The 26,756-nt window shown below is 46.3% G+C and overlaps 1 protein-coding gene across 1 annotated transcript; it reads left to right on the top strand.

The window, feature by feature from the left end:
- Nucleotides 1-4,406: 4,406 nt before the first annotated feature.
- Nucleotides 4,407-5,235, top strand: LOC309819208 (transmembrane protein 230-like; the record flags this gene model as incomplete). Its single annotated transcript, XM_082649356.1, has 4 exons — nucleotides 4,407-4,505; nucleotides 4,586-4,624; nucleotides 4,939-5,027; nucleotides 5,085-5,235. The coding sequence occupies 4 exons, from the start codon at nucleotides 4,407-4,409 to the stop codon at nucleotides 5,233-5,235; spliced, it is 378 nt and encodes a 125-aa protein (XP_082505482.1).
- Between the last annotated feature and the right edge of the window lie 21,521 nt (nucleotides 5,236-26,756).

Below are 26,756 nucleotides of genomic sequence, written 5' to 3'. Positions count from 1 at the left end.
TCTACAGAGTCTGCTAGGGCTAGTTATTTTATGTTGTTCAAGTCTTCTATATCTTTGCTGATTTCTATATAGTTGTTCTATCCATTATTAAAAGTCGAGTATTAAAGTATCCAACTCTTATTGTCAAACTATTTCCCCCTTTAAACATTTACTTATTTTATTTATTATTATTATTATTTTTGGCTGTTTCGGGTCTCAGTTGCAGCACATGAGATCTTTGGTGAGGAATGCGGGATTTTCGTTGTGGCGTGCGGGCTTCTCTCTAGTAATGGCGTGTGGGTTTTCTCTCTCTAGCTGTGGTGCATGGGCTCCACAGTTTGTGGCACGCAGGCTCTTTCGTTGAGGTGTGCTGGCTTAGTTGCCCTGTGGCATGTGGGATCTTAGTTCCCGACCAGGGATCAAACCCATGTCCCCTGCATTGGAAGGCAGATTCTTTACCACTGGACCACCAGGGAAGTCCCTTCCCCTTTAATCTTGTCAGTTTTTGCTTCATATATTTTGGTGCCTCTGTTGCTAGGTACATATACGTATATAATTGTCGTATCTTTTTGATGGAATGACCCTTTCATCATTATATAATGTCATTTCTTTGTCTCTTGTAACAATTTTGTCTTAAAGTTTATTTTGACATAATATAGCCACTCTAGCTCCCTTTGATTATTGTTTGCATAGACTATCTTTTTCCATCTTTCACTTTGAACCTATTTGTGTCTTTGGATCTAAAGTAAGTCTCTTGTAGACAGCTTATACTTGGATCATGTATTTTTAAAAAATTTACTCTGCTAGTCTCTGCCTTTTAATTAGAGTTTAATCCACTTACATTTAAAGTAATTACCGTTAAGGAAGGACTTACTTCTGCCATTTTGCTATCTGTTTTCTTATGTCTTATACCATTTTTGTTCTTTATTTTATCCAGCACTGTTCTCTTGTGTTAAATATATACATTTATTTTCTAGTATATCTTTTCAATTTCCCTGTTATTTCTTTTTGCTATATATATTTATACATTTATTTATTTATTGGCTGCACTGGGTCTTTGTTGCTGCGCGTGAGCTTTCTCTAGTTGCAGTAAGCAGGGGCTACTCTTCGTTGCAGTGTGTGGACTTCTCCTTGCAGTGGCTTCCCTTGTTGCGGAGCATGGGCTCTAGGCGCATGGGCTTCAGTAGCTGTGGCTTGTGGGCTCTACAGCACAGGCTCAGAAGTTGTGGCGCACGGGCTTAGTTGCTCCATGGCATGAGGGATCTTCCTGGAACAGGGCTTGAAACCATGTCCCCTGCACTGGCAGGCAGATTCTTAACCACTGCACCACCAGGGAAGTCCCTTTATTTGCTATATATTTTTGAGTTATTTTCTTAACGGTTGCTCTGAGGATTACAATTAACAGCTTAATTTATAACAATCTAGTGAAGATTAATATCAACTTAGCTTCAAAAGTATGCAAAAACTTTGTTCCTGTATAGCTCTACACCCACCCTTTATGTTGTATTGTCACAAATTACATCTTCATACATTGTGTGCCTATCAACATAGATTTATAATTTTGGTTTTATGCAGTTATCTTTTAAATCATAGACGAAAAAGAGGAAGTACAAACCCAAAATGCATTAATACTGACTTTTATATGTATCTGTGCAGTTACCTTCACCTTATTCTTTATTCTTTATTTGGTGAGGCATCCATTCTCATGGTTTCCTTTAGTTCTTTGCACTTGGTTTCCTTTAGCTCTTTGAGCATATTTAAAATGGTTGGCTTAAAGTCTTTTCAATTAAGTCCAACGTCTGGGCTTCCTCAAGAACAATTTCTATTAATTGCCTCTTTTCTTGTATATGGGCCATACTTTCTTGTTTCTTTTCATGCTTTATAATCTGTGTTGACAATTGGAAAATTTGAATATTATAATGTGGCAACTCTGGGAATCAGATTTTTCTCCTTCCCAGGGACTGTTGTTGCTGCTTGTTGCAGTAGTTATTTGTTTAATGTCTTTTCTGAACTAATTTTGTAAAATCTATATGCTTTGTTGTGTGTGTCCACTGAAATCCCTATTCCATTAGCTTTGTGGTCGGCTAGTGATTGGACAGAGACTTCTTTAAATATCTGGAATAACAGCAGCAAAAATACCCCCCAGTCTCTGCAGCTGGGCTCTGTGTTTGTGTGGGCATGCTTTCAAAACTCAGACAGTAGTTCACAACTCTGCCTTAACCTTCACTTTCCACATGCACAGAGACTGAAGGCGAGCCAGAGGTGAAAGCTTAGGAACTTCTCAAGTCTTTCCAGAGCATGAGCCCAGCCCTGGGGGTGTGTTCACCCTCTAGATTCCCAGGTATATGTCAGAGCTTTTCACATACCTGGGAATCTACCTGGAGAAAAGGGAATCCTCCTACAGTGTTTGTAGGAATATAAATTGGTGTAGCCACTATGGAGAACAGTATGGAGGTTTCTTAAGAAAGTAAAAACAGAGCTACCATACGATCCAGCAATCCCACTCCTGGGCATATATCCAGAGAAAAACATGGTTCGAAAGCACACATGCACCTCAATATTCATTGCAGCGCTGTTTACAATAGCTAAGACGTGGAGGCAGCCTAAATATCCATCGGCAGATGAATGCATAAGAAGATGTGGTCCATATACACAATGGAATACTACTCAGCCATTAAAAAGAATGAAATGAAATAATGCCATTTGCACAATGTGGATGGACCTGGAGATTATCATACGAAGTGAAGTAAGTCAGACAGAGAAAGACAAAAATATGATATCGCTTATATGTGGAATCTGAAAAAAATGATACAAATGAACTTATTTATAAAATAAAAACAGACTCACAGACTTAGAGAATGAACTTATGGTTACCGGGGGGGGGGCAAGGGTGAGGAGGGAGGGATAGATTGGGAGTTTGGGATTGACATGTACACACTGCTGTATTTAAAATAGATAACCAAGGACCTACTGTATAGCACAGGGAATTCTGCTCAATACTCTGTAATAACTTAAATGGGAAAAGAATTTGAAAAAGAATAGATACATGTATATGTATAACTGAATCACTTTGCTGTACACCTGAAACTAACACAACAATTGTTAATCAACTATACTCCAATATAAAAGGAAAAAAAATTTTAGATCCTTATTCCCCAAAGGATCTCATTTCCCAGCTTTTCTTCCCAAGTTTTTGGTTAGCCTATTTTTTGCCCCAACTGTTATCCATTACCCGCAACTGTTGTCTAATACCCCCAACTGTTATCCAATACCCCAGGCAGCGGCGATTGATTCATTGGCCTTAAAATGTTTTCCACAAATGCCTCCAAGTAGCCACCTCAGCAATGGGAGAATTCTGAGTTAGGTGAGATAAAGGCAAGGCTTTTGAACCAGTCCTCCTGGAAGCTACCAAGCAGGTCGAAGTAAACAACTATAGCATTTTTTTAAAGAATGGGATCAGTACTGCTAACCTCCCAGCGCTGGTACTAGGAATGCAGGCTGTTGGCACCAGGATAAGTTAAAACACTGTAAAGCATGTACAAGATCTACATAAGGAAAACTACAAAACTCTGATGAAAAAATTAAAAGAATAACTAAATAAATTGAGAGATATTCCACTTGTTCATGGATAAGGGGACTCAATATTGTCAAGATGTCAGTTCTTCCCAACTTGATGTATAGATTTAACTCAATCCCAATCAAAATCCCAGCAAGTTTATTTTGTGGACATTGAAAGAATGATTAGAAACTTTATATGGAGAAACAAAAGACTGAAAACAGCCAGCACAATATTAAAAGAAAAGAACAAAGTTAAAGAACTGAAACTACTGACGTAAAGATTTACTATAATATGATCAAGACAGTTTTTTATTGATGAAAGTTTTATTGATGAAAGAACAGACAAATAGATCAACAGTTTTATTGATGAAAGAACAAATAGATCAACAGAACAGAATTAAAAGCCCAGAAATAGATCCACATTAATATAATCAGCTGATCTTTAATGAAGAAGCAAAGGTAATACATTAGAACACAGAGAGTCTTTTCAACAAATGGCGCTGGAACAACTGGACATCCACATGCCAAAAAATGAACCTTATACCCTTCACAAAAAATTAACTCAAAATGCATCTTAGAGCTAACTGTAAAATTCAAAACTATAAAACTCCTAGAAGATAACATAGGAAAAAAGCTAGATTACCTTTGACATGATGACTTTTTGGATATAACACCAAAGGCCATGATTCATGGAAGGGAGACTTGTTAATCTAATTGTTTTAATTAATTAAAAATCTCTGGGGTCGGGGGCGGGGAGGCAGTTGTGGGAGGCGTGCCATGAGGCCTCGGCTCGCCCGCTGCAAACCGTGAGCTAGCTGTGGCGCGCAGATGGCCTGGCGGGGCTCCGACTGTAGCTGTGTCAGTGTGTTATGATGCAATCTCGTACCAACCTGGCTACCGAAATCCCCAGTAGTAAAGTGAAATACTCAAGGTTCTCCAGTACAGACGATGGCTACATTGACCTTCAGGGAGGAACTAACTGCTAAAGCCGACAGATTTGTGGGAATCTTCCTTCTTTCCTGATGTCATGAGATCCAATTTATTAAAGTTTAAGAAAGGCCCTCCTAAGATTCCATATAAGGCCATTGTACTTGCTACGTTGCTGTTTTGTTTTTGTTTTTTTAATAATTAATTAATTAATTTATTTTTGGCTGTGTTGGGTCTTGGTTTCTGTGCGAGGGCTTTCTCTAGCTGCGGTGAGCGGGGGCCACTCTTCATCGCGGTGCGCGGGCCTCTCACTGTCGCGGCCTCTTGTTGCGGAGCACAGGCTCCAGACACACAGGCTCAGTAGTTATGGCGCACGGGCCCAGTTGCTCCGCGGGATGTGGGATCTTCCCAAACCAGGGCTCGAACCCGTGTCCGCTGCATTGGCAGGCAGATTCTCAACCACTGCGCCACCAGGGAAGCCCTACAGTGTTGTTTTTGATTGGTGCCTTTCTCATTATCATAGGCTCCCTCCTGCTGGCAGACTATATCAGCAAAGGGATTTTGTTCTCAGATAACAAGACATGTTTCTTCCTTTGAGCTTCAACAAACTTCTCCCAGAGTTCCTATGAGGGGGTAGACCGGGCTGTTCCTGTCCTGATCATTGGCATCCTGGTGTCCCTGCCGGGATTTTACCACCTGCGCATCGCCTGCTATGCACCCAAAGGCTACTGGGGACACTCCTACGATGACATGCCAGACTTTGATGACTAGCACGCACCTCAGCCCTGAAGAAAAGAGTCCCAGATGGGACTGAGCCCAGCTTTAAGACATTGAGCAGATACTATGGCTAAGGGCTAAGGAGTTCTGCGATTTGCAGATATTCAACAAAACAGTGGCCAGATTTTATGGGTCCATCCTAAAGACGTTAACTGAGCTTACAGCTATCCATGTCATCAGGACAGTCTCTATTTTTCATCTCCTGGCCCTGGCAAGAGCTCCTGACAAGTTTTTCCACGTGAATATGTATCGTGAAAAGTAGCCATGTTAATTGTACGGGAAAGTGGGAGGTTATTCTGTAGTGGAATGTGTTGCTGCCACCACCCTTTTTAGAGTTGAGCATTCTTTTAAATAGTCCTCATTGTCAATATGTTCTTGTGGCAAATGGAAGAATGCAGTTAAGTCAGATTTCTTATTACTAAGTAATTTATTTTGAAAATATCTAAGTGTCTTATCCCCATACTCTAACCTTGTGTTCTAGTGGAAAATCTTGGCAAAATCAAATAACCAGTGTGGTGCATCTCTAATATTTTTTACTTGCTTTCTTATTAACAGCAACTAGAAATTTTTTAAACCTCAGAGCAAATTTTCAAACCGTAAACACATTCTCTGTTCACCGGTCCTGGGCCAGCTCTGATCTGGTTCACCGACAGGTTGGCCAGCGTATAATTTGGATAATTCTGTCCTTTGTAGATCTAGATGTTCTGTATATCATGCCTTTAAGGACTGGACTTTTGGCTGTTTCCTAAGGAAAAAATGTAAATAAGTGGTTATTATTTATAGTTTTTAACCCTGTTGTTAGCACCTCATATTATGATGTCATCCTGCTGAAGATTGTAAGAACTGGCCTGGATCTCTAGAGGACAAGACTGCCTTAGTTTGATTCTGTTTCCTAGCTTACAAAAAGTGACTTGTATTCAAAAGAAATTAAAATATCAAAATCTAAAAAAAACCCACAGAAAACCCCCCTCTGCTCTGTGAAAGACATGGTCAAGCGAAAAAGAAGATGAGCCACAAACTGGGAAAAAATATTTGCAAATGACGTATCTGATAAAAGATGTTATTCAAAATATATAAAGAATTCTGGGGCTTCCCTGGTGGTGCAGTGGTTAAGAATCCGCCTGCCAATGCAGGGGACACGGGTTCAAGCCCTGGTCCAGGATGATCCCACATGCCTCAGATCAACTAAGCCCACGCGCCACAACTACTGAGCCTGCGGGCCTAGAGCCCGTGCTCTGCAACAAGAGAAACCACAGCAATGAGAAGCCCGCGCACCGCAATGAAGAGTAGACCCACTTGCCGCAACCAGAGAAAGCCTGCACGCAGCAACGAAGACCCAACGCAGCCAAATATATATATATATATATATAAAGAATTTTTAAAACTCAAAAAGAAGAAAATGAGTAACCTCATTAAAAAATGGGCAAAAGGCCTGAACAGACACCTCATCAACGAAGATATATAGTTGGCAATAAGCATATGAAAAAATGCTCCACATTGTAGGCTACTAGGGAATTGCAAATTATGACGGCAATGAGGTACCACAACACACCTATTAGAAATCCAGACACTGACAAAATCAAACGCTGGCAAGGATGTGGAGCAACAGGAGCTCTCCTTCATTGCTGGTGGGAATGCAAAATGGTACAGCACATATTGTTACCATATAGTCCAGAAATTGGGCTCCTTAATATTCATCCAAATGAGCTGAAAACTTATGTCCACACAAAAACTTGCACATGGATGGTCAGAGAAGCTTTATTCGTAATTGCCAAAACTTGGAAGTAGCCAAGATGTCCTTCCATAGGTGAATGGATAAATGAGTTAAGGTACATCCAGACAATGGAATATTATTCAGCACAAAAAGAAATGAGCTATCCTGCCATGAAAAGACATGTGGGAAACTTAAATGCATACTACTAAGTGAAAGAAACATCTGAAAAGGCTACCTACTGTATTATTCCAACTATACGACATTCTGGAAAAGGCAAAATTATGGACACAGTAAAAGAATCAGTGGTGGAGGGGAGAGAGAGATGAATAGGAAGAACAGAGAGGATTTTTAGGCCAGTAAAACTACTCTGATGATATTAAAATTGTGGATATATGTCCGTATACATTTGTCAAAACCCTTGGGATGTACAACACCAGGAGGGAACCCTAACATAAACTATGGATTTTGTGTGATTCTGATATGTCAGTGGCGGTTCATTTTGATAGCAGGGAGGCTGAGCATATGTGGGACCATGGGGAAATCTCTGCCTAATTTTGCTAAATTCTTGAACCTAAAACTGCTCTAAAACATAAAGTGTATTTAAAAAATACCGTAAACCTTTCTTACTGGGATTCAGCTGCTTTTTCCCTTGATTAAGCATTCCCCGAGTGCTGCAAGCCTTCCGTTAGTTTCCAGAGTTCCAAACAAGTTGACTCTGATAGTTTTTTTTTGCCAGTTTATTCATTATTTTTGAGGACGGACAGACTTTTGGAGTTACCTCCCCTGCCATTGTCACTGATGTACCTCCGTATAGATTTTAGAGTTAAATGTAAATTGCAAAAAACTTCAAACTTTTAGAAGGTAGTACAGATGAATGTCTTTAAGTCCTCAGGGCCAGGAAATATTTCTTAAATATGATATAAAGAAATAGATAAATTTTGCTAAATTAAAATTTGAAACTCTTGTTAATCTGAGAACACCACAGACTGAAAAGGCAAACCCCCAAGCGGGAGCAGATAATTGTAAGGATATTTTTAATGTCTTTCAAATCAATCAGAAAGACAACCCAATTTTTAAAAACTGGGTGAAAGGCTTGAACAGGTACCTCCAAAAAAAATTCCAAATGGCCAACAAATACTTGATCATGTACGTCACCTCATTCATAATTCATGAAATGCATATTAAAACCACAAGGAGACACTACTAAAACCCCACCAGGATGGTAACAAAGACCATCAATGTCAAATATTGAAAAGGATGTGGAGCATCGGGAATTCTCACCCACTGCTGGTGGAGGTACAAATTGATACAACTCTACCTTGGGAAGCATTTTAGCGTTAATTAGTAGAGCTGACGATACACACCCCCAATGTGGATGGTCGTCCCCACAACTTTACTCGTGGTCTACAGAAACTCGAGCACACGTGCAGCAGGCATAGTGGCATTGTTTTAGAAAACACGCTGATGCACAAAAAGTTGTTCGTAACCCCAATGTCCACCAACCAGGATAAATTAATTACGGCAGAGTCAAGCAATGGAGTGCCATACAGCAATAACAATGAATAAACTACAACTGCATGCCACAACTTGAATGAATCTTTTTTTTTTTTTTGCGGTACGCGGGCCTCTCACTGCTGTGGCCTCTCCCGTTGCGGAGCACAGGCTCCGGACGCGCAGGCTCAGCAGCCATGGCTCACGGTCCCAGCCACTCCGCGGCACGCGGGATCCTCCTAGACCGGGGCACGAACCCGCGTCCCCTTCATCGGCAGGCGGACTCTCAACCACTGCGCCACCAGGGAAGCCCCCATTGAATGAATCTTTAACATATAACGTTGAGTAAAAGAAGCCCTACGTGAAGTATATACAGACTCGGATTCCATTAATATCCACTTAAAAAAAGAGACCCAACCGAACTCTATTGATTAAGGATGAATAATCAGGTGGTAAAGTATAAAGAAAAGGAAGTAAAGGTTACCATTAGGGTCAAGAGAGGGCTATCTGTGGGTGGGGGGGCAGGTGGAGAAGAGAGGGGTGCGACTGGGTAGCAACACAGGAAAATGTCTGGTATAATGTTCTATTTCTTGACCTAGGCAGTGGTTACGTAGTGTTTGCTTTAGGATTATTCATTATAGCTCTCATTTCTGTTTTATATACACCTCTCTTAGGTCCATTTTTTTTTTTTTTTTGGCTGCGCTGTGTGGCTTGCGGGATTCTTAGTTCCCTGACTGGGGATTGAATGCGGGCCCTCATTAGTGAGGGCATGGAGTCCTAACCACTGGACCACCAGGGAATTCCCTGTCTGTGTATTATATTTCGCAAGTTAATAAAGGTATAAAATAAAGAATGTGTTCATTACTGGAAACAAATGCCAGCTCCCACAGTACAGCAGAGCTGCTTTCAAGAGGCTGGCCATGGAGACGGGATCCTCACTTTGTAGCCCAGGAGAAATCCAATAGGGAAACCATATTTCTGCCCTATGAGGATCTGCTTGAGGGGTGAGGGGTGGTCTATAGCCTCAATAAATATCAACATGAGGACCCAAGTATTTATTTTTTATTGAGGTAACATTGGTTTCTAACATTATATGTTTCATGTCTACATTATATTTCTACTTCAGTATATACTACGGCAAACTCACCACTGCTAATTTAGTTTCCAAGTATTCTTTTTTTTTTTTCTCGGTACACGGGCCTCTCACTGTTGTGGCCTCTCCCGTTGCGGAGCACAGGCTCCAGGAGCACAGGCTCCAGACGCGCAGGCTCAGTGGCCATGGCTCACGGGCCCAGCTGCTCCGCGGCATGTGGGATCTTCCCGGACCGCGGCACGAACCCGTGTCCCCTGCATCGGCAGGTGGACTCTCAACCACTGTGCCACCAGGGAAGCCCCCCAAGTATTCTTTAACAACCTAATCCTGCAGGGCATCAGCCAGGCTCAAGACAGAACTGAGGTGAGGTTGTGCAGGCTTCAAACCTCCAGATCTGCCCTGGAAATGTTCAGTTTAGCTCAATTCTGGATGGGGAAACCCTCCCTCTCCAGTGTGTCTCCAGAGTTCCAGCACACAGTGGCGCTTCCCTTGTGGTGTCATCTGCATCCACCTCTGACCCGGCCCCACGAGAAGTTTCCAATATTGATAATTCGTAGTGACTTGGAGGTAGATGACAGTGACCTCCCTGAATTTCCCCTCTTCCGGGACAGAAGTAAAAGAAGCTGCGGCTAGCTAAGAGCATCTACCTGGTGGGGCCTTGGTGAGTGGGGACCCAGTCTGAGGCCACGGGTGAGGGAGGGCAGGGAGGCCAGGGCTGTCCCAGCGGAGGGGAGGCTTAGGTTCTCTGCCCTGAGGACCATGTGGTTAGAGAGCCCTGACTTCTCCACTCTGGCCCCACCAGACTGGGGAGTGCCAGCTTCCAGTGAGGGGTCAGTGCTGTGTGTCTCTCAAAACCCACAACCCCATGTTTGATTAGATAGAGGACACTGAAAAAATAGTATTCAATCCCAGTACATTGCTTGCCTACTTTCTGAACAGGTAATCAAATTTCCTTCTGTTTGGAAAGGCAGAGTAGAGTGTGTGACAGAAGCCTGAGCTCCCAAAATAGACCCACCTTCTTGGAGAGTTTTGATTGGGCTCCTGGGGATAGGGGATACCCTAGAGTATCTGGATTGTCACAAAGTGTGAATAGTGATGTGGTTCTGCCTTGAAAAATACTGTCCCTGTCAGTGGCATAAGTTTATTTCTAGATCTTATAGCAAAATCTGCGGACTCTCAGGACCTCCAGACCTGCCTCCCCCTTTCTTACCCCCTACTTAGCTAGGTGACTAGCACTGGGCTTTAGGATGATGGGGACACTAGTGTATCTCTCTTGCCTCGAAGCCATCGAAATGATGTGAAACAAGCAGTGGGCACACCTAGCTGACCCTTTCCTGGACCTCCCGCTTTTTTCCCTCTTATTTTGAATTTTCCTGAACATCTCCCCTGGACAGTGAAGAAAGGCCATGCACCGTTGTGTAGCCTGTGTACAGTTGTGTTTGTTTTTGGAATTACAACCAGTTCTGCAATGAAAATCCTGTGCATGTTGGTCTTGTGAGCTCAGGGGAGTGTTTCTGATGAAATGATTTCTAGACAACAGGGGTAGGGTCACCACGGGCTCGTAACACTCTTGGCTGTGAGGGCTGTGGCCCTGCAGCTCTCCACCAGGGTGTTTTGGGACCTCAGGCAATTTCACTGCTCAATATTCCACATCAGCTGGTGGGACCCTACTAAGCTCTGGTATCTAAGGTAACACAGATTTCACCCCCTTAGTTATTAAAAAATATTTGAGTTAGCACTGTGCTAGACACTAGGAATAAAAAGAAAAAGGAGATACAATCTGATCTTAAAAGGATGTATAATCTAGTGGGAGAAGGTATATATCAATGAGTCAAAATCTCTACTTTCTGACCCATCAGGAAAGGTATTATTTTGAATGGATGCTGAAGGTTTCTACCCTTAAGCATACAAGTTTTACGTTAACCATTTTCAGACACACTAGACATATCATATAATTGCTTTCCTTTTAAAATAAAATATTCCATCAGAATTAATCTTCTCTTAATGATTCAAGATTGTTATTCTGAGCATTTCCAACATTACCTTGTAATACAATGGTGCCCCCAAGGCTTCTTGGCCCTGAACTAAATGACCCCAAACTCTGAGTTTGTTTTATATCCTCTTGTTTATATAAGTTGTTCTATATCCTCTTGCTCTAGGCTTTTGCTAATTTCACTGTGCTTGCTTTTTGTAAGTTCTTTCTCCTTCCAATATGCTCTTTTCCGTCTACTGTGGGCTTGAAAATCAGGAAACTAGATTTATCAGGCTACGGGTTCAGCTGCTGTCACAGACCAAGGTGTCAATAGTTCAGGGCTCTTCTTCTCCAGGTCATCATGAGACTCAGGTCTTGTAGATTGGCCAAAGTCAGGTCCTTGTCAGCATCATCAAAGTTGTCCCCGCCTCCACCCCCCTGTCCATGGTCCAGTCTGCACAAGGGGAAAGAGGAACTGGAGAGCAGGCAGCTTCCTTTTAAGAATGTGGCCCAGAAATGAAACAGATCACTTCCACTCCCATCCCATTGGTTATAACTTAGTCTTATTGCTGCACTTGCCTGCAAGGGAGGCTGGGATATGTAGTCTCTAGTAGGGTAGCCATGTAGCCAAGTTTCAACCTTGGAAGCTCTACTGCTAAAAGAGGGGAAAAAAGGACATAAGCGGATACTTAGTGGTCTCTGCCACACTGGATCTGTTTAAACCGTGCGTAGAATAAACGCAGGTGGGCTGTCATTGAAGACACAAGGTGCTCTCCTACAGAAAAAGCGTCTGATTTTGACAGCAGTTCCTTCCGTTTGGATTGCTCAGAGGACTTTTGTGTCTTTGTTGTTGTCCTGGATTACGATCCCGGACAAGACACTGGAGGTTAAGAAAGCAGTCACGAAGACAACACTCGTCATCTTTCAGAGATCTCCCACCTTAATCACATGAGTGAGAACATGAAAGATGTTCTCAGCACCCACAGGCCAGAAGCACCTTTTCTTTGAAAGCCTCTCAAGGCCACAGCTATTCGCAAAAGCCTCAGCTATTCATTCCCACACACCTTCACGTCTCGACAAAGCACCTTCTACCAGCCTGACACTCGTCTAGGTCATTGATGTTCAGTTGGTTAGGGTCATCTCTCTGATTGTCCCCCCATGCAGCCCACCTGGTATTCCCATGGATTCCCCCCCCCCCGCCTTTTCTGTATCTCCCTTTATTGTACATCCTTGATGCCTATCAGGTCTCGCCTCCAGGAACTGGAGTGGGTTGGGTGTTGGCTCAAAAACTTTACCCTGTGGCTGCTGTTCAAAAACTTTCCACGGCTCCCTTTGCCTGCTGAGCAAAGTCTAAACTCCTGAGCCCCGCGTGTGAGGCCTTTCAGGACCTGCTTTCAGCCTCCCATTCTGGCCTCAGCTCCCAGCAGAGGGCATGTTCAGGGATCGGGCTCATCCAGGGAGGCTGGTTCATAGGTTCTGTGTGGATGGCACCTGGCCAAAGGGGGCTGGAGAGCTGCTGATGCCAGCTCTGGGTCTGAGCTAGAATACCCACTACCCAGTCTTCTCACAGGACACTCAGTCAAGGATGCCTAGAAATTTCAGCGCTAGGGTCTCCCCTCCATTCTATCTAAGGTCCTTCCTGGAAGGGAGAGATCAATATTGATCAGTCTCTGTTTGCGAAAAACTGACCCAAGTAACTTACATGCATTTTATATTCACACTGACTCTATGAGGTAGGTACTACTGTTGGACTCCTTTTATTTCCATCTCCGTTTTATAGATGTGAAAATTAATTTCAGAGTGGCTAAGTAACTAGTGCAAAGTCACCCAGCTAGTAAGAGGCAGAGCCCCGATTTTTTTTTTTTTTTTTTTTGCGGTATGCGGGCCTCTCACTGTTGTGGCCTCTCCCGTTGCGGAGCACACGCTCCGAACGCGCAGGCTCAGCGGCCACGGCTCATGGGCCCAGCCGCTCCACAGCATGTGGGATCTTCCCGGACCGGGGCACGAACCCGTGTCCCCTGCATTGGCAGGCGGACTCTCAACCACTCTGCCACCAGGGAAGCCCAGAGCCCAGACTTGAACCAAGTTTCAACTGGATCCAAAGACCATGTTCTTTCCACTTAACACAGGGTCTTTCTAAAGGAACGGCTATTACCCTCATACATAAGACGCTTAATCCTCCCACCCTGGAGTCAGACACTAGTTCTGTAGTGAGGAAGCAGAGAGGAGGACAAGCTGCTTTTGTCCAGGTTTTACTCTCTCCCACCAGTACCATAACAACGACAGCAAAAACAACAATATTTATTGAGCATCTACTTTGTATACAATATCTCATTTAATCCTCACAACTACCCTTTAAGGTTGTTATTATTATTCCCACCATTTTGCATATGCAAAGAATGAAGCTCAGAGAGGTTAAGTCCCATATTTAGATGGCCCAGCTGGGACTGGAATCTGGGCAGCTAGAGTTCTTAAACATTACTTTTGTACTTACCTGGTTTATATTTGTTCCCACCAGACTCTATCCTAGAAGAGAGGAATAGAAATGTTAGGGCCAGAGGGGCCTTAAACCCCAACGAGCCCAGCCCTCTCAGTATTACAGATGAGAGGGAAAAAGAAAGAAAGACAGATCAAGCAAGTTATCCAAGATTGCAAAGCGCACTAGCAGCTGAGCCCAGGCTAGAACCCAGACCCTTGATACGCTGTTGCCATTGCATGATAGACAACCAAAAGCCTTCCTAGTCCTTGAACGAATGAATAAACGAATGGGTGAGGGAGCGAAGAAATGGACGGATCTCAGCAGAATGCCTAGTGGCTCACTTTGGGTTTTCATGGCACTGCTGGGTCAGAAGAACCAGGGGGTGAGGGGGCGGGGGCAGGTGCAGGGGAGGGAGAGAGATGACCAGGGTGCGCCAGCCTGGAGGGAGCGCGGTGCTGCTGCTTACGGGGAGCCAACCCCTGAAAGCCTAGCTACCCTTTGACCCTCCTGTCAGTGTCTCACGACCTTAGACTCACACTGATTACTCTGTGGCCTTCTTAGCACATTGCTAACAGCTCTGTCAATATCTTACCATTATATAACTGTTAAAAGAGAGTCACTTTCAAAGGTTGGTCAGCAACCTGTCTCTCTCGTAAAGTCTGTTAAATAAACATGCTTAGGCCCCTTCCTGGGAGAGAGGAGAGTGGCTGTTTACTACTGTCCCTTAGTTTGTATACTGATCTTTGGGGGTTCGAACACTGGCACCCGCCCCCAGAGTCAAAACTAGTGTCTCCAGCAGAGTAGCCAGGACTTTGAAGAAACTGGAGACCTACAGGACTGTGGCCCATGGCAAACTGGAAATGACCCAGCCCACCCTCTTGGGCCTCCTGGACAGGGCTGTGGTCAATTTGTAGATGTTCCCTTTGCTGGGGAAGAAGGAACCAATCACTGGGCCGGTGCCAGGAGCTGGTCCCTGGGCGGGGCTAAGCGCTGTTACCTTTGTGCGGTTGTCTTTTCTCGCTTTGGCTGGCGGGGTTGGGTGGGTTGAAAGGGGCCCTAGCCTCAAAGGAGAGCTTGAAGTGGGGGTGAAGGCTGTAGGGTGGGCAGAGAGCAGCAGGACGCCTGCCAGGGCCCAGAGCTTCGGAGGGTGCTGGAGTGTCTACAGCAAGGGACTGCCAGCCTTGTATATTTGCGATGGTAATTTGCTGATGGTTCCTGGTAGCTACAAAGTCTCTAAGGCGGAGCCTGGGCCTTTGCATATGAAAATCCAGCCTGGGTTCCCTCGCGGGTCAAGCAGCATTGGGGCGGGGCCAAGGTTGGCTTCTGCCTGGGAGGGGCCGGGATGCCGCTCCCATGGTGATGCAGCGGGGAATTTGCTGACAGTCCCTTGCCAGGTGGGGCTGGCTTCACTAGGCCCGCGAGGAGGACGACCGGCTGGCAGTCTCCTCCCAGGTAGGGAGCGTGTTGCCCGTCACCGCATCCCGGCGGCCTGCGTACCTTTCCTGGCGCTGGGGCCGTGGCGCCGAGGCGCCGAGGGCGCAGACGTGGTGAGCAAGCGGGTGGTATCAGCTGGAACTGGTCTTCCCGGCTGGAAGAAGGGGCGCACAATCCGGGTCCTGGACAGGGGAGGGGGTGGGGCAGGACTGCTTGCTCTACGCTTTCCGGGACCTCGGACTGGGAGGGATGGGGGCGGGGGAGACTGCGCCACACTCCGTGGCCTCGCCGGCTCTCCCCCAGCGTGGACCCAGGGCAGGGTGGAAGGAGCCGCCTACCAGGAAGGGCCGTGGCTTGGTCGACAGTATTCATTGGGTCGGGGGGGTGGGGTGGGTGGGCAGGAGGCTTGGCTGGGGTCCCGCTCTGTCTGCCTGTTGGTTACCTCTCTGGACCACCCCCATGCAGGGATTCCCTGGGGCTGTGCCTCCCACTCACTGGGCTGGCATGGGAGGGGCGCGCTCTCCCCCGCAGTCTACAACGCGGTTAGGACTTCTGGCAGCGTCACGGCTGCGCTGCAGTTGGCGGGGGTGGGGTGGGGGTGGGTCGGTCTCATTCTGTGCTGAGTGGGCGGGACTTCTGGGCTCTCAGGGGCAAAATACGGCACCTTTTCTCATATGCTTTCACAGAAAGGTTCTTGCGTTCATCCTCACCTTGGCCTTGAGAGAGAAACTTTGGATCTGTATGATGGACCTGGGGAAACTGAGGCCCAGGGGTGCTGTGGCTTCACCAAGGTCACTCAGCAGGTCCTGCAGAGCTGGCCTCCCAGGCACTGCCTTGCCCTGACGCTCTCTGGAGGGCCAGGAGCTGAGCTTACTCTGAAGGCCTCCGTTCCAATCTGGGGTGGACACCCCCCGCCCCCAGTGCCCCCTTTCCTCATTCCTGTGAATGGAGGGAGATATAACTTCTGTGGAGGCTCCAGAGTGTCATGGCTGTGAACACTGCAGGGATCAGAATTGTATGAGGACAGGGAAAAACTACTCATGAAAAACAGTCATCTAAGTAGAGGAGCTACGGGCCCCTGTTCTGCTTGTGGGCTCAGGGAGAGAATGAGAGTTGGCTTCCAGGGGAGGAAGGCCGGAAGGGGCAGCCCAGTTCTGGGCTTCAGTCTCGTGTACCAGCCTTGATGAAAGCCAATTGGAAGTTCCCAGGCTGCTGTGGGAGGGACGGGGGACAGGCAGATGGACTTTCTCCGTTAACAGCCCTCCTCTCCCTGGAGAAGAGCTGGGGGAACTGAGTCCACCTTCTCTCAGCGTCAACCCCACCACCACCCCGTGGATCTCAACCTTGCTCCCTCCCCAGCTCCTGTCCCCGGGAGAAATGGACTGCATAGGATCTGTTGCCCTTGGAGGTGAACTTTTCCTGAATTCACCTTGTGAATTCACCCTCCTTCTCCCTGGTGCAGATGCCTTTCTCTGGGGGGAAACTGAGGCGGGCAGAGAGCTGTATTTTATTTCAGAGCTGGAGCCAGGCAGTGTCACTGTACAGGTGAGGAAGCTGAGTCACCGAGGGTGTAGCGAGTTGCTCCAGGGCTCTTACCTGCACCCAGGTCTGCTGCCTCCCCCGGCCCATCGCAGGGCAGACTAGATGAGGCCCCTTCCTCTCTCCTCCTCTCCACCTTCAGCCCCTGCCCCGGTGAGGTGAGGCTGTGAGTGCCTCCTGATGGGAGGGGGGTGTCAGTGGTAGGGGACAGCTCCAGCATCTTCTCCATTGAGATGTGTTTTCAGATTTCTTAGGAAAGAAGCAACTTGAAGAGGGGAGCCAAAGTCTCTTGGTTACGTTCCCATCGTGCACCCAGAGTGGACACACAAATTCTGTGGGCCTCTCAGAGCCAAGAGCAGCTATTTCTCCTGCCCTAGTGCCAGCAGCTGTGATCACAGCCACTGAGGGGGCCCACGGGCAGAGGGACTTCAGTTATCCCTCTGACAGCATCACAGGATGGGAAGTCCGTGATTCTGAGCAAAACAGTTACCATGTGCCTGGTGCATGAGTTGATGCTTTTCAGACATACCCTCCAAGCACAGAGCCCCTGAAAGCTGGCCCCTGGTGATTCCATCGCATGCCCTGGGCTACATGATGACCACGAGTAATCACTGGGGTGGCCTGTGGGAGGGGATGGGGTTCTCAGATCACAGCTAGCTGCCTGTGGAGTGACAGTACAATGCCAGAGAGAGGAGTACCTACTGTGTGTCTGGCTCCTCTGCCCCCCAAGGGTCCCTTCTAGCCCTTCTCCAGGAGGAAGGCCACTGCCCCATGACCCAGGGAAGCTGGTGGTGATCCCTCCTGGTTGGCAGAAGCAGAGGCAGAGGCAGGCCTTGGAGAGGCCCTCAGGTAGTGGGAGGACAACCACTTATGGAACATAGTACCTGCTTCTGGACCAGAGCCCCTAGTAGCTGGCACTCTGCCCTCCAAGTTTCCCTACCTGAAAACATGAAAACACGTTCCCCTGATGGGTGGGAGGGCTTTGGGCACACGTCAAGTGTTTATTGCAGATGGGAAATGTTATTCCTGGAGACTCTGGTCTAGATTGAAGCCATCTGTTTCCGGCCTCGATGGGGGAAATGTGGCCAATCCCTCTGCGGAGGCTGCCCTCTCCCCGCCATGGCCAGTCTAGAGCACCCTTCTAGGTTTGGCAGGCAGGCCATCCTTCCCCAGCCCAGTTCATGTTGTGTTTTGGCCCTTGAGGACTTCCCTTCCCCCTCCTCAACCACCTGTGACATTTAACATGATTTCCACACTGTAAGCACAGCAGACCAGCCTGCAGGCCTGGATCCTCCCCACTGACTCTCGAATCCCGTGGACTCTCCACTCTGGTTCTTCCTGGGAAGGAGCTGGTGAAAGAACTGTAGAGATAACGGGCGTAAAGTGCTGGGAGCTCTTTGCACAGAGTGTCCAGGGTGCAGGGAGGCTGCAGAGCATTCGGGCCATGGGCAGGCTCACCCTGGGAAGGCTGTAATGGAAGCGCTTAGGGGAAGCACTCAGCTTCAGGTGAGACCAGCAGCTTTTAGTGCACTGTTTTGCCTGACGTGGGGCCCGGCATTCCCTCCTCTTCCCTCTCCGGGAGAGCAGTGGTTTTTGCAGCTCACTCACAGGTCAGCATGGGTGGTGTACAGCGGGCCCCTCGTTCTTGTCCACGAGGTGCCTGGTGCAACTTGTGCAAAACAGGGTAATGGGGGAGTTGAGATGAGAACATGACACGGGCAGCTCATGAGGTATGCTGTGTCCTTGTTCTAGATCTGTCTGGATTGCTCTAGGCCAACCAAGGGTGGCTCTTTTGAAGAGCACCAGTGGCCAGAACTTTCTGTCCTGTGTTTCTAGGGCAGGGTAGGTACCCAAGCTGCCACGGTCCTACCCAGCGTGCCTGGGGCTGGTACTGGAACCCGCAGAGGCAGGGGGAGGGGGTGTCCCACTGTCACCTCCGGTCTCCTCGTGATTAGTAATGCTCCAGAAAGAACCTGAAGCCTGGGCCCAATTAGAAAACCGGGATCCAAGTGTCCTGGGCCCCCTCCTTCTGCTTTTCTCACTTTCCACTCTGCTGTTTCGCACGAGCACCCGGAAGGCAGGCTCTGAAGAGCTGAGCTGGGGTGGCTGAGGTACGGCACAGCCCTGTGCCACCTGCAGACCCTTGGTGATGCCAGGTCGGGGCCTCTGGCAGCCTCAGAGGATCAGAGGCACAGAGGTCAGGCCAGCTTCCAGCCAGAAACCAAGCCTGCCCTCCCCATGGCTGAGTGGCCTCGCCAAGGAAGGTGACCCCGGAGACAGGAGCCTTCTCTTCCCTCTGGCTGAGTCTTCTCAGAATTGTGCCCAGCCAGCGGGACACTGGCCCCAGGCCACGGGGTCCTGGCAGAAGAGCAAGGCGTCCTGAGATCTGTGGAGACACCGATGAGCAAGGTGGACCTCTGGCCAGTTGGCCAAGGATACGGCTGTCTGTTAGGTTTTTGATGTGGAGGCCAGCCATGCTTGATGGAGAGCTTGGGAGCGGGGAGGCCGGCACACCAGACACACTGCCTGGGGGCACTTGGGAGCTGAGTTTCCACCTGCTTCATTAACTGCTCGCTTCACCTCTGTGAGTCTTCCATTCACAACATGGCAGAATAACCCCCACTGCAATGGGCCATGCGGAGGATGAGTGGGAGGAAGCAGAAAGGTGTCTGGCATGTGATTGGTGACTGGGAGCCTCCTTCTTCCCAGTTGCTCACCCTTTTACCTGCCGAGTGGCCAGCTGTCCTGGGGTCTCTGGGTTGGCTGGCCATGCTTTGGTGGCAGTAGCTGACCAACGGTGTTGGTGGCCCTATAGGCACTGTTGGAGCTGAGCTGTTCCCTTAAAAAGAGCTTCAGATCCCTGAGGACCTGGTAGAGCGGGACATCTCAGAGCCAGAGCGGGGCATCCTTCAGTACAGCAAACAGGTTGGTACCAGGTCAGGGATCCCTCCTGGGCCAGGACCTAGTGTACCCAGGCCTGCGAATTAGGCCAGACTTTGGGAAGACTTCCTCAGGCACCGGAAGAGCAAGAGCCTGAACAGTGTCCCTGGCCTGAGATCCTGGTGCCACTCAGCAGCCTCACATTCCTTGTCATTACTTTTTAGTCCTCTGCACGCCCAGGAGAGGGACAGAGCAGGTGTGAGTAGCCCACTCGAGAAGAGAAAGCTGGGGCTCAGAGAGGTCGTAATAGCCACAGCCACACCCACGCACAACAGCGGTGGAGCCTAAACTGGCCCAAGGCTGGTCCGTCTCCAGGGGAGGGTTCCTCCTCCCTGGAGTGCAGCTGACACATCCTCAGCTCGCCTGCCCTTGCCGCTGCTGCTGGTTTTGCTGAAGTTGCTTAAGATGAAGTGAAGGTCATGCGTTTTCCCCTTCCCCTCCACTCTGGGCAGGGTGCCCAGAGCTGGGTTCTGCTGAAGGGCAAGAGGGAAAATGGAAGGATAGGATTCCCACCCCACCCCACCCATGCCCTGGGACACACTGAAGGCGTATTCAGGATGCCTGAGCCCAGGCAGAGGGAAGAGATGCTCCTCACTTCACAGACGGACTCCTCGGAGCCCTGGTCCAGGCACCTGCGCGGAGCAGGGGGCGTGGAGGGGACAGGAAGCGATGTGCAAGCCCCTGGCCTGGGCTCCCAGAGCAGGTAGAGCTCCCTCCCTCCTGTGGGTCTGGGGAGGAAACCCAGGCCCCACAGCCCTGATTTTTTCCCAGAGACAGAGGAGGAAAAGAGGTTGGGAGGAGCGGGCTCTCTGACATAGGCCTTATTCCAGGGGCCGAGAGCAGCTACCTGCCTGCCTGTCGGATGAATCATCTTGGAGCCCAGCTCTGACCTGGTCCCTTCTTACTGGCTCCCCAGAGCCCGCCACTGAACGGTCATCTTGGATTAAGCCCCAAATACCTTTTCCAGTCTGTCCTCCTGCTTCCTTCACCCTTCCCTCGCACCCTGCTCCAGCTCAGAGGCTCTTCCTGCATGGGGACAGGGGAGGTATCAGATCACCTTGAAGTTTTTACAAAACACACACACCCCACCCCCAGCTCGGCTAAGAACCATTACTCTGGCAAAGCAAATGTACCCTGGATTGTCCCACCCACTCCCCCCACCATCCCAGTCCTTGCCCTTATCCCCATCCTCATCTGTTCAGGGTCTCCCTGGTCTTCAGACCCCAATTTGAATGCCTTCTCCTCCATGAAGCCTTCCCTGGATCCCAGCCACAGGAGGTCTCGTAGCCTTTAATGCGCTTGTCCCATTTGAGTCTGTCTCTTCTGCTAGACGGTGAGCTCATCCTTTCATTTATCGTGTTCATTGAGTGCCAGTCACATACATGCCCTCCAGTAATTCATGGGGAAGGGGCAGGTAGGCACGTCACCAGATAATGACGACAGCTTCAGAGATGCTCCAATAATGGCAGTACAAACACCGGGGGACATTTGGGCAATGGCAATGAAAGGTGAAAATGTACATACTTTATGACCAACAGTTTCACATCTGGCTGTGTAATTATCCAGAGAAACTCACACATGTGCATAAGGAGACGGTTCCATGGCTATCTAGGGCAGCAGTGTTCGAAATAGAAAAAAAGAGGTGTCGACCTCAATATCTACAATAATGGAGTGGACAAGTAAAAATGTGATGTTACAACAGCAGTTAAAATATAAATAATTGGAGAATTTTATGTTTTATAAATTATACCTCAAAAAAGTTGATATATATACACACACACACATATCCTTTATTATCATGCACCAATCTCAAAAACAATATTGCAGAAAAAGGAAATTGCAGAATAGTACCATTAGTGAAAATTTAATTTTAATAAAAATCACAAAACAATGTCTATGATTTATGGACACATAACATGTTGCAGTGCTGTAATACCTACCAAGTTCATGCTTGTGCTGGTCTTTGGAGAAGCAGAGAGAGGGCACTGAGACTGAAAGGGGAAAAGAAAGGACTTCTAATTTGTAACACTTCTTTTAACAAGAAAGATCGGAAGCAAAAATGACAGAATGTTAACATTTGGGTTTTTTTAAACTTTTTTTTGTTGAAGTAGAGTTGATTTACAGTGTTGTGCCGATCTCTACTGTACAGCAGTGACTCAGCTATACACACATAGACATGATTTTTTTAATATTCTTTTCCATTACAGTTTGTCACAAGATATTGAATACAGTTCCCTGAGCTATACAGTAGGACCTTGCTGTTTATCCATCCTGTATATACCAGCTGGCATCTGCTAATCCCACACTCCCAGTCCTCCCCTCCCCCACCCCTCCCCCTTGGCAACCACCAACCTGTTCTCTATGTCTGTGAGTCTGTTTCTGTTTTGTAGATTGGTTCATTTGTGCCACATTTTAGATTCCACGTATAAGTGATATCATATGGTATTTGTCTTTCTCCTTCTGACTTACTTCACTTAGTATGATAATCTCTAGTTGCTTCCATGTTGCTGCAAATGGCATTATTTTGTTCTTTTTTATGGCTGAGTACTATTCCATCGTGTATATGTGCCGCATCTTCTTTATCCATTCATCTGTCGATAGACATTTTGGTTGTTTACATGACTTGGCTATTGTGAATAGTGCTGCTATGAACATAGGGGTGCATGTGTCTTTTCGAATTATAGTTTTGTCCGGGTACATGCCCAGGAGTGGGATTGCTGGATCATATGGCAATTCTATTTTTAGTTTTCTGAGGAACCTCCATACTGTTTTCCATAGTGGCTGCACCAACTTACATTCCCACCAGCAGTGAAGGAGGGTTCCCTTTTCTCCACACCCTCTCCAGTGTTTTGTTTTGGTTTTTTTGCGGTACGCGGGCCTCTCACTGTTGTGGCCTCTCCCGTTGTGGAGCACAGGCTCCGGACGCGCAGGCTCAGCGGCCATGGCTCACAGGCCTAGCTGCTCCACAGCATGTGGGATCTTCCCGGACTGGGGCACGAACCCGTGTCCCCTGCATTGGCAGGCGGACTCTCAACCACTGTGCCACCAGGGAAGCCCCGAGTATTTGTTATTTGTAGACTTTTTAATGATGGCCATTCTGACTGGTGTGAGGTGGTACCTCATTGCAGTTTTGATTTGCATTTCTCTAATGATTAGTGATGTTGAGCATCTTTTTCATGTGCTTACTGGCCATCTGTAGGTCTTCTTTGGAGTAATGTCTATCAAGGTCTTCTGCCCATTTTTCAATTGGGTTGTTTGTTTTTTTGTTGTTGAGTTGTATGAGCTGTTTGTATATTTTGGAGATTAAGCCCTTGTCTGTCACATCATTTACAGATATTTTCTCCCATTCCATAGGTTGTCTTTTTGTTTTTTTTATGGTTTCCTTTGCTGTGCAAAAGCTTGTAAGTTTGATTAGGTCCACAGAATGTTAACATTTGTTAATTTTGTTGGTTTTATACTTTTAACTTTTTTGTGTCTAAAATTTTTCAAAATTAAAAAAAAAATTGAGTAATCTGGGATGTCAGAGGAAAGGTGCTGACGTTTCCCAGGGAAATCAGGAAAGGTTCTAAGAGGAGGTGACAGCTGGGTGTTGAAGGAAGGGTGGGAGTTGGTGGGTTTAACTGGGTGGGGGGAGTTGGGGAAAGGAGATGTAGGGTGTTCAAGGCCAGGGAGTAGGTGGGCAGGCTCTTTGCACTTTTCAAATGTTTATCAAGCTGCCCCTCCCCTGCTACTTTTCTCATCCTCACCCCTCATTCTAGCTCCTCTATTTGTGGGCTGTGCACATAGTAAATAGGCTCCTGGAAAAAAAAAATCATGTGTCACTTTATGATTTTTTTAAGTCCAGATAATCTAATGTGAGTTGGGGGAGGAATGAGCCAAACATAACATTGAACATTAAATTGGAGAAGTAGCCAGTGATACAGAGAATTCTTTAAGGATCCTGTGCTCGACCACATGCAAGTTGAAAACCATCTGAAACTGAGAGTTTTCTGAGAAAATACAAATCATCAGTTTGACCCCAGAAGAACTAGAAAACCCCAACAGACCAATAATCATGGAAGAAACTGAGTTTTCATAAAACTCCACTCCAAAAACCCCAGGTTTAGATAGCTCTTAATTTCTATCAAAGCTTCAAGGAAGAGATGATTCCAATGTTATTTAAACTGCACCAACTGTGCCAGATCACAGAGAAGGAAAGATTCCAGAGTAGTCTATGAAGCCAGCACAACCCTGACAGAAACAGCACACACACAAAAAAGAGAGAAAGTACTACAGAAAATCTCATTTATGAATATTGGTGCAAAATTCATAAATTACTAGAAACAGACTCACACAACCTTATGTTTAAAAAATGAATATACCACAAGCAAGTGGGGTTATATTCCAGAGATATAGATTCAATGTTAGGAGAACTATTAATATCATTGAACAAACTAACAGTTCAAAAGAGATGAAAAATCATATAAGCAGCTCCAAAAATGCTAAAAATACTTAAAAGGCATTTGATAAAGTTCAACATATGTCCCTGATTTTAACTCTTACTTAATAGGAATAGATGGATATAGCTTAACATTTTATGTGTTTGTGTATGTATGTGTATATGGGTGTACAAAGACATACCTACAAGGAACAAGTGACCACCATTACCTTCATTCTTTAACACTTCCCTAGAAGTACAAGCCAATACAAAGTTTGAAAATGTGAGTTATAAAAGGAGGCCAGTTTATCAATTTAAATTGTAGATGATGAGATTGGCCATCTGGAGAAAAAAGAAGATAGTCCACTGAAAAACTATTAGAAATAATAATGGAATATACTAAGATGACTGCTAATAAGTATTAAGAACAAAAATGTATCGTTTTCCTGTATATAAACTTTAGCCTCTTTTAAAATATAATGGGGCTTCCCTGGTGGCGCAGTGGTTGGGAGTCCGCCTGCCGATGCGGGGGACACGGGTTTGCGCGCTGGTCCGGGAAGATCCCACATGCCGCGGAGCGGCTGGGCCCGTGAGCCATGGCCGCTGAGCCTGCGCGTCCGGAGCCTGTGCTCCGCAACGGGAGAGGACAACAGTGAGAGGCCTGCGTACCAAAAAAAAAAAAAAAAAAAATATATATATATATATATATATATATATATATAAAATGAAAAAAATATTTTTTATATCAGTAAAAGTGCTAAAAATAACTAGAAGTGAGTCTAGCCCAAGGGGGCAGGAACAGCTTTTATTACTGCTGCTCACTCCTGGTTCCCAACACTTACTTAGAACAGGGCTTCACACATAATTATAGATACTTGTCGAGTGATGGAACTGCCTCACAGATCAATGAAACAAAAAGTATATCTAGACAAAGACCCAAGCACGTTTACTATGTGGTGATGATAATAGTAATCACCAACATATAGTAATTCCCATGTGCCAGGCACTGTTCTGTGGCCCTCACCTGTAGCCTAACATGTGATCTATCGTGGAGAATGTTCTGCGTGCCCTTGAGAAGAAGGTGTATTCTGCTGCTGTTGGGTGGAGTGTTCTATATATGTCCATTGGGTCCAGTTGGTCTATAGTGTTGAATATATCCAAGTCCTCTGTTTCCTTATTCATCTTCTGTCTGGTTGTTCTACCCATTATTGAAAGAGGTTTATTGAAATCTCCCACTATTATTGTGTTTCTAGTCCTCCCTTCCATTCTGTCAATGCTTTCTTCATATATTTGGGTGCTCTGCTGTTAGGTGCATATATATTTATAATTGTTATTTCTTCCTGGGGAATTGACTTTTTATCATTATATAATATCCTTCTTTGTCACTTGTGGCAGCTTTTGACCTAAAGTCTGTTTTATCTGATATAAGTGTGGCCACCCCGGTCTTTTTTGTTTACCATTTGCATGGAATATCTTCTTCCGTCCTTTCACTTATAGCCTGTGTGTGTCTTTACAGCGAAGGTGAGTCTCACAGTTTCATCTTTCTACATCCTTTTTCTGAAATAAGTCATTGAAGTCTCATAATAACCCTAAGCAGATGGTGCTATTGTTGTCCTCATTTCTTCCCAAAGTTAGAAATATTTATTTATTTAGAATGAGAAATGAAATTATATCAAATAATGTGTCAGAAAGCTGACAAGTACCACACATATCCTAAAATCCATAGAAATAATATAATATTTTTCTTAGTGAACTGCCTGAAAATCCCCACAATACTTTGTTCCCCTATATTTTCCCCTACATAATTCGGTTAACCCCATTTTTAGACAAGGAGACTGAGGCACAGGAAGGTTAGGTAACTTCTCCTGGATCCAATGAAGTTGGCATTTGACTCAGCACTTGACTCTTTGTTATCTATCCTAATACGTAGTTAAACTGAGATTTTGAATGTAGAGGGGTGACGGGCAGAAAATGAATTATCCGAACATGACTTTGAGACAATTAGCCCTTTGGAGAAAGAAAGAAAGCTGGCCTACCACACTTGAAACACCAAAATAAATTCTAGAAAGAAAATTAAAAAGAAAAAAAATCCTAATACTAGTGGAAAACATGGGCAAATATTTTTAGGATCCTCTAGTAGGAAATACTTTTTTTTATTATAAATTTATTTTGTTTTATTTATTTATTTTTGGTTGTGTTGGGTCTTCATTGCTGCGCACAGGCTTTCTCTAGTTGTGGCGAGCGGGGGCCACTCTTCATTGTGGTACACGGGCTCCTCACTGCAGTTGCTTCTCTTGTTGCAGAACATGGGCTCTAGGCATGTGGGCTTCAGTAGTTGTGGCACGTGGGCTCAGTAGTTGTGGCGCACAGTCTTAGTTGCTCTGTGGCATGTGGGATCTTCTTGGACCAGGGGTCGAACCTGTGTCCCTTGCACTG

This window comes from Grampus griseus (assembly GCF_964374135.1).
Source record: "Grampus griseus genome assembly, chromosome: 2".
Classification (NCBI taxonomy): Eukaryota; Metazoa; Chordata; class Mammalia; order Artiodactyla; family Delphinidae; genus Grampus; species Grampus griseus.
This window is presented reverse-complemented; position numbering and strand designations above follow the sequence as displayed.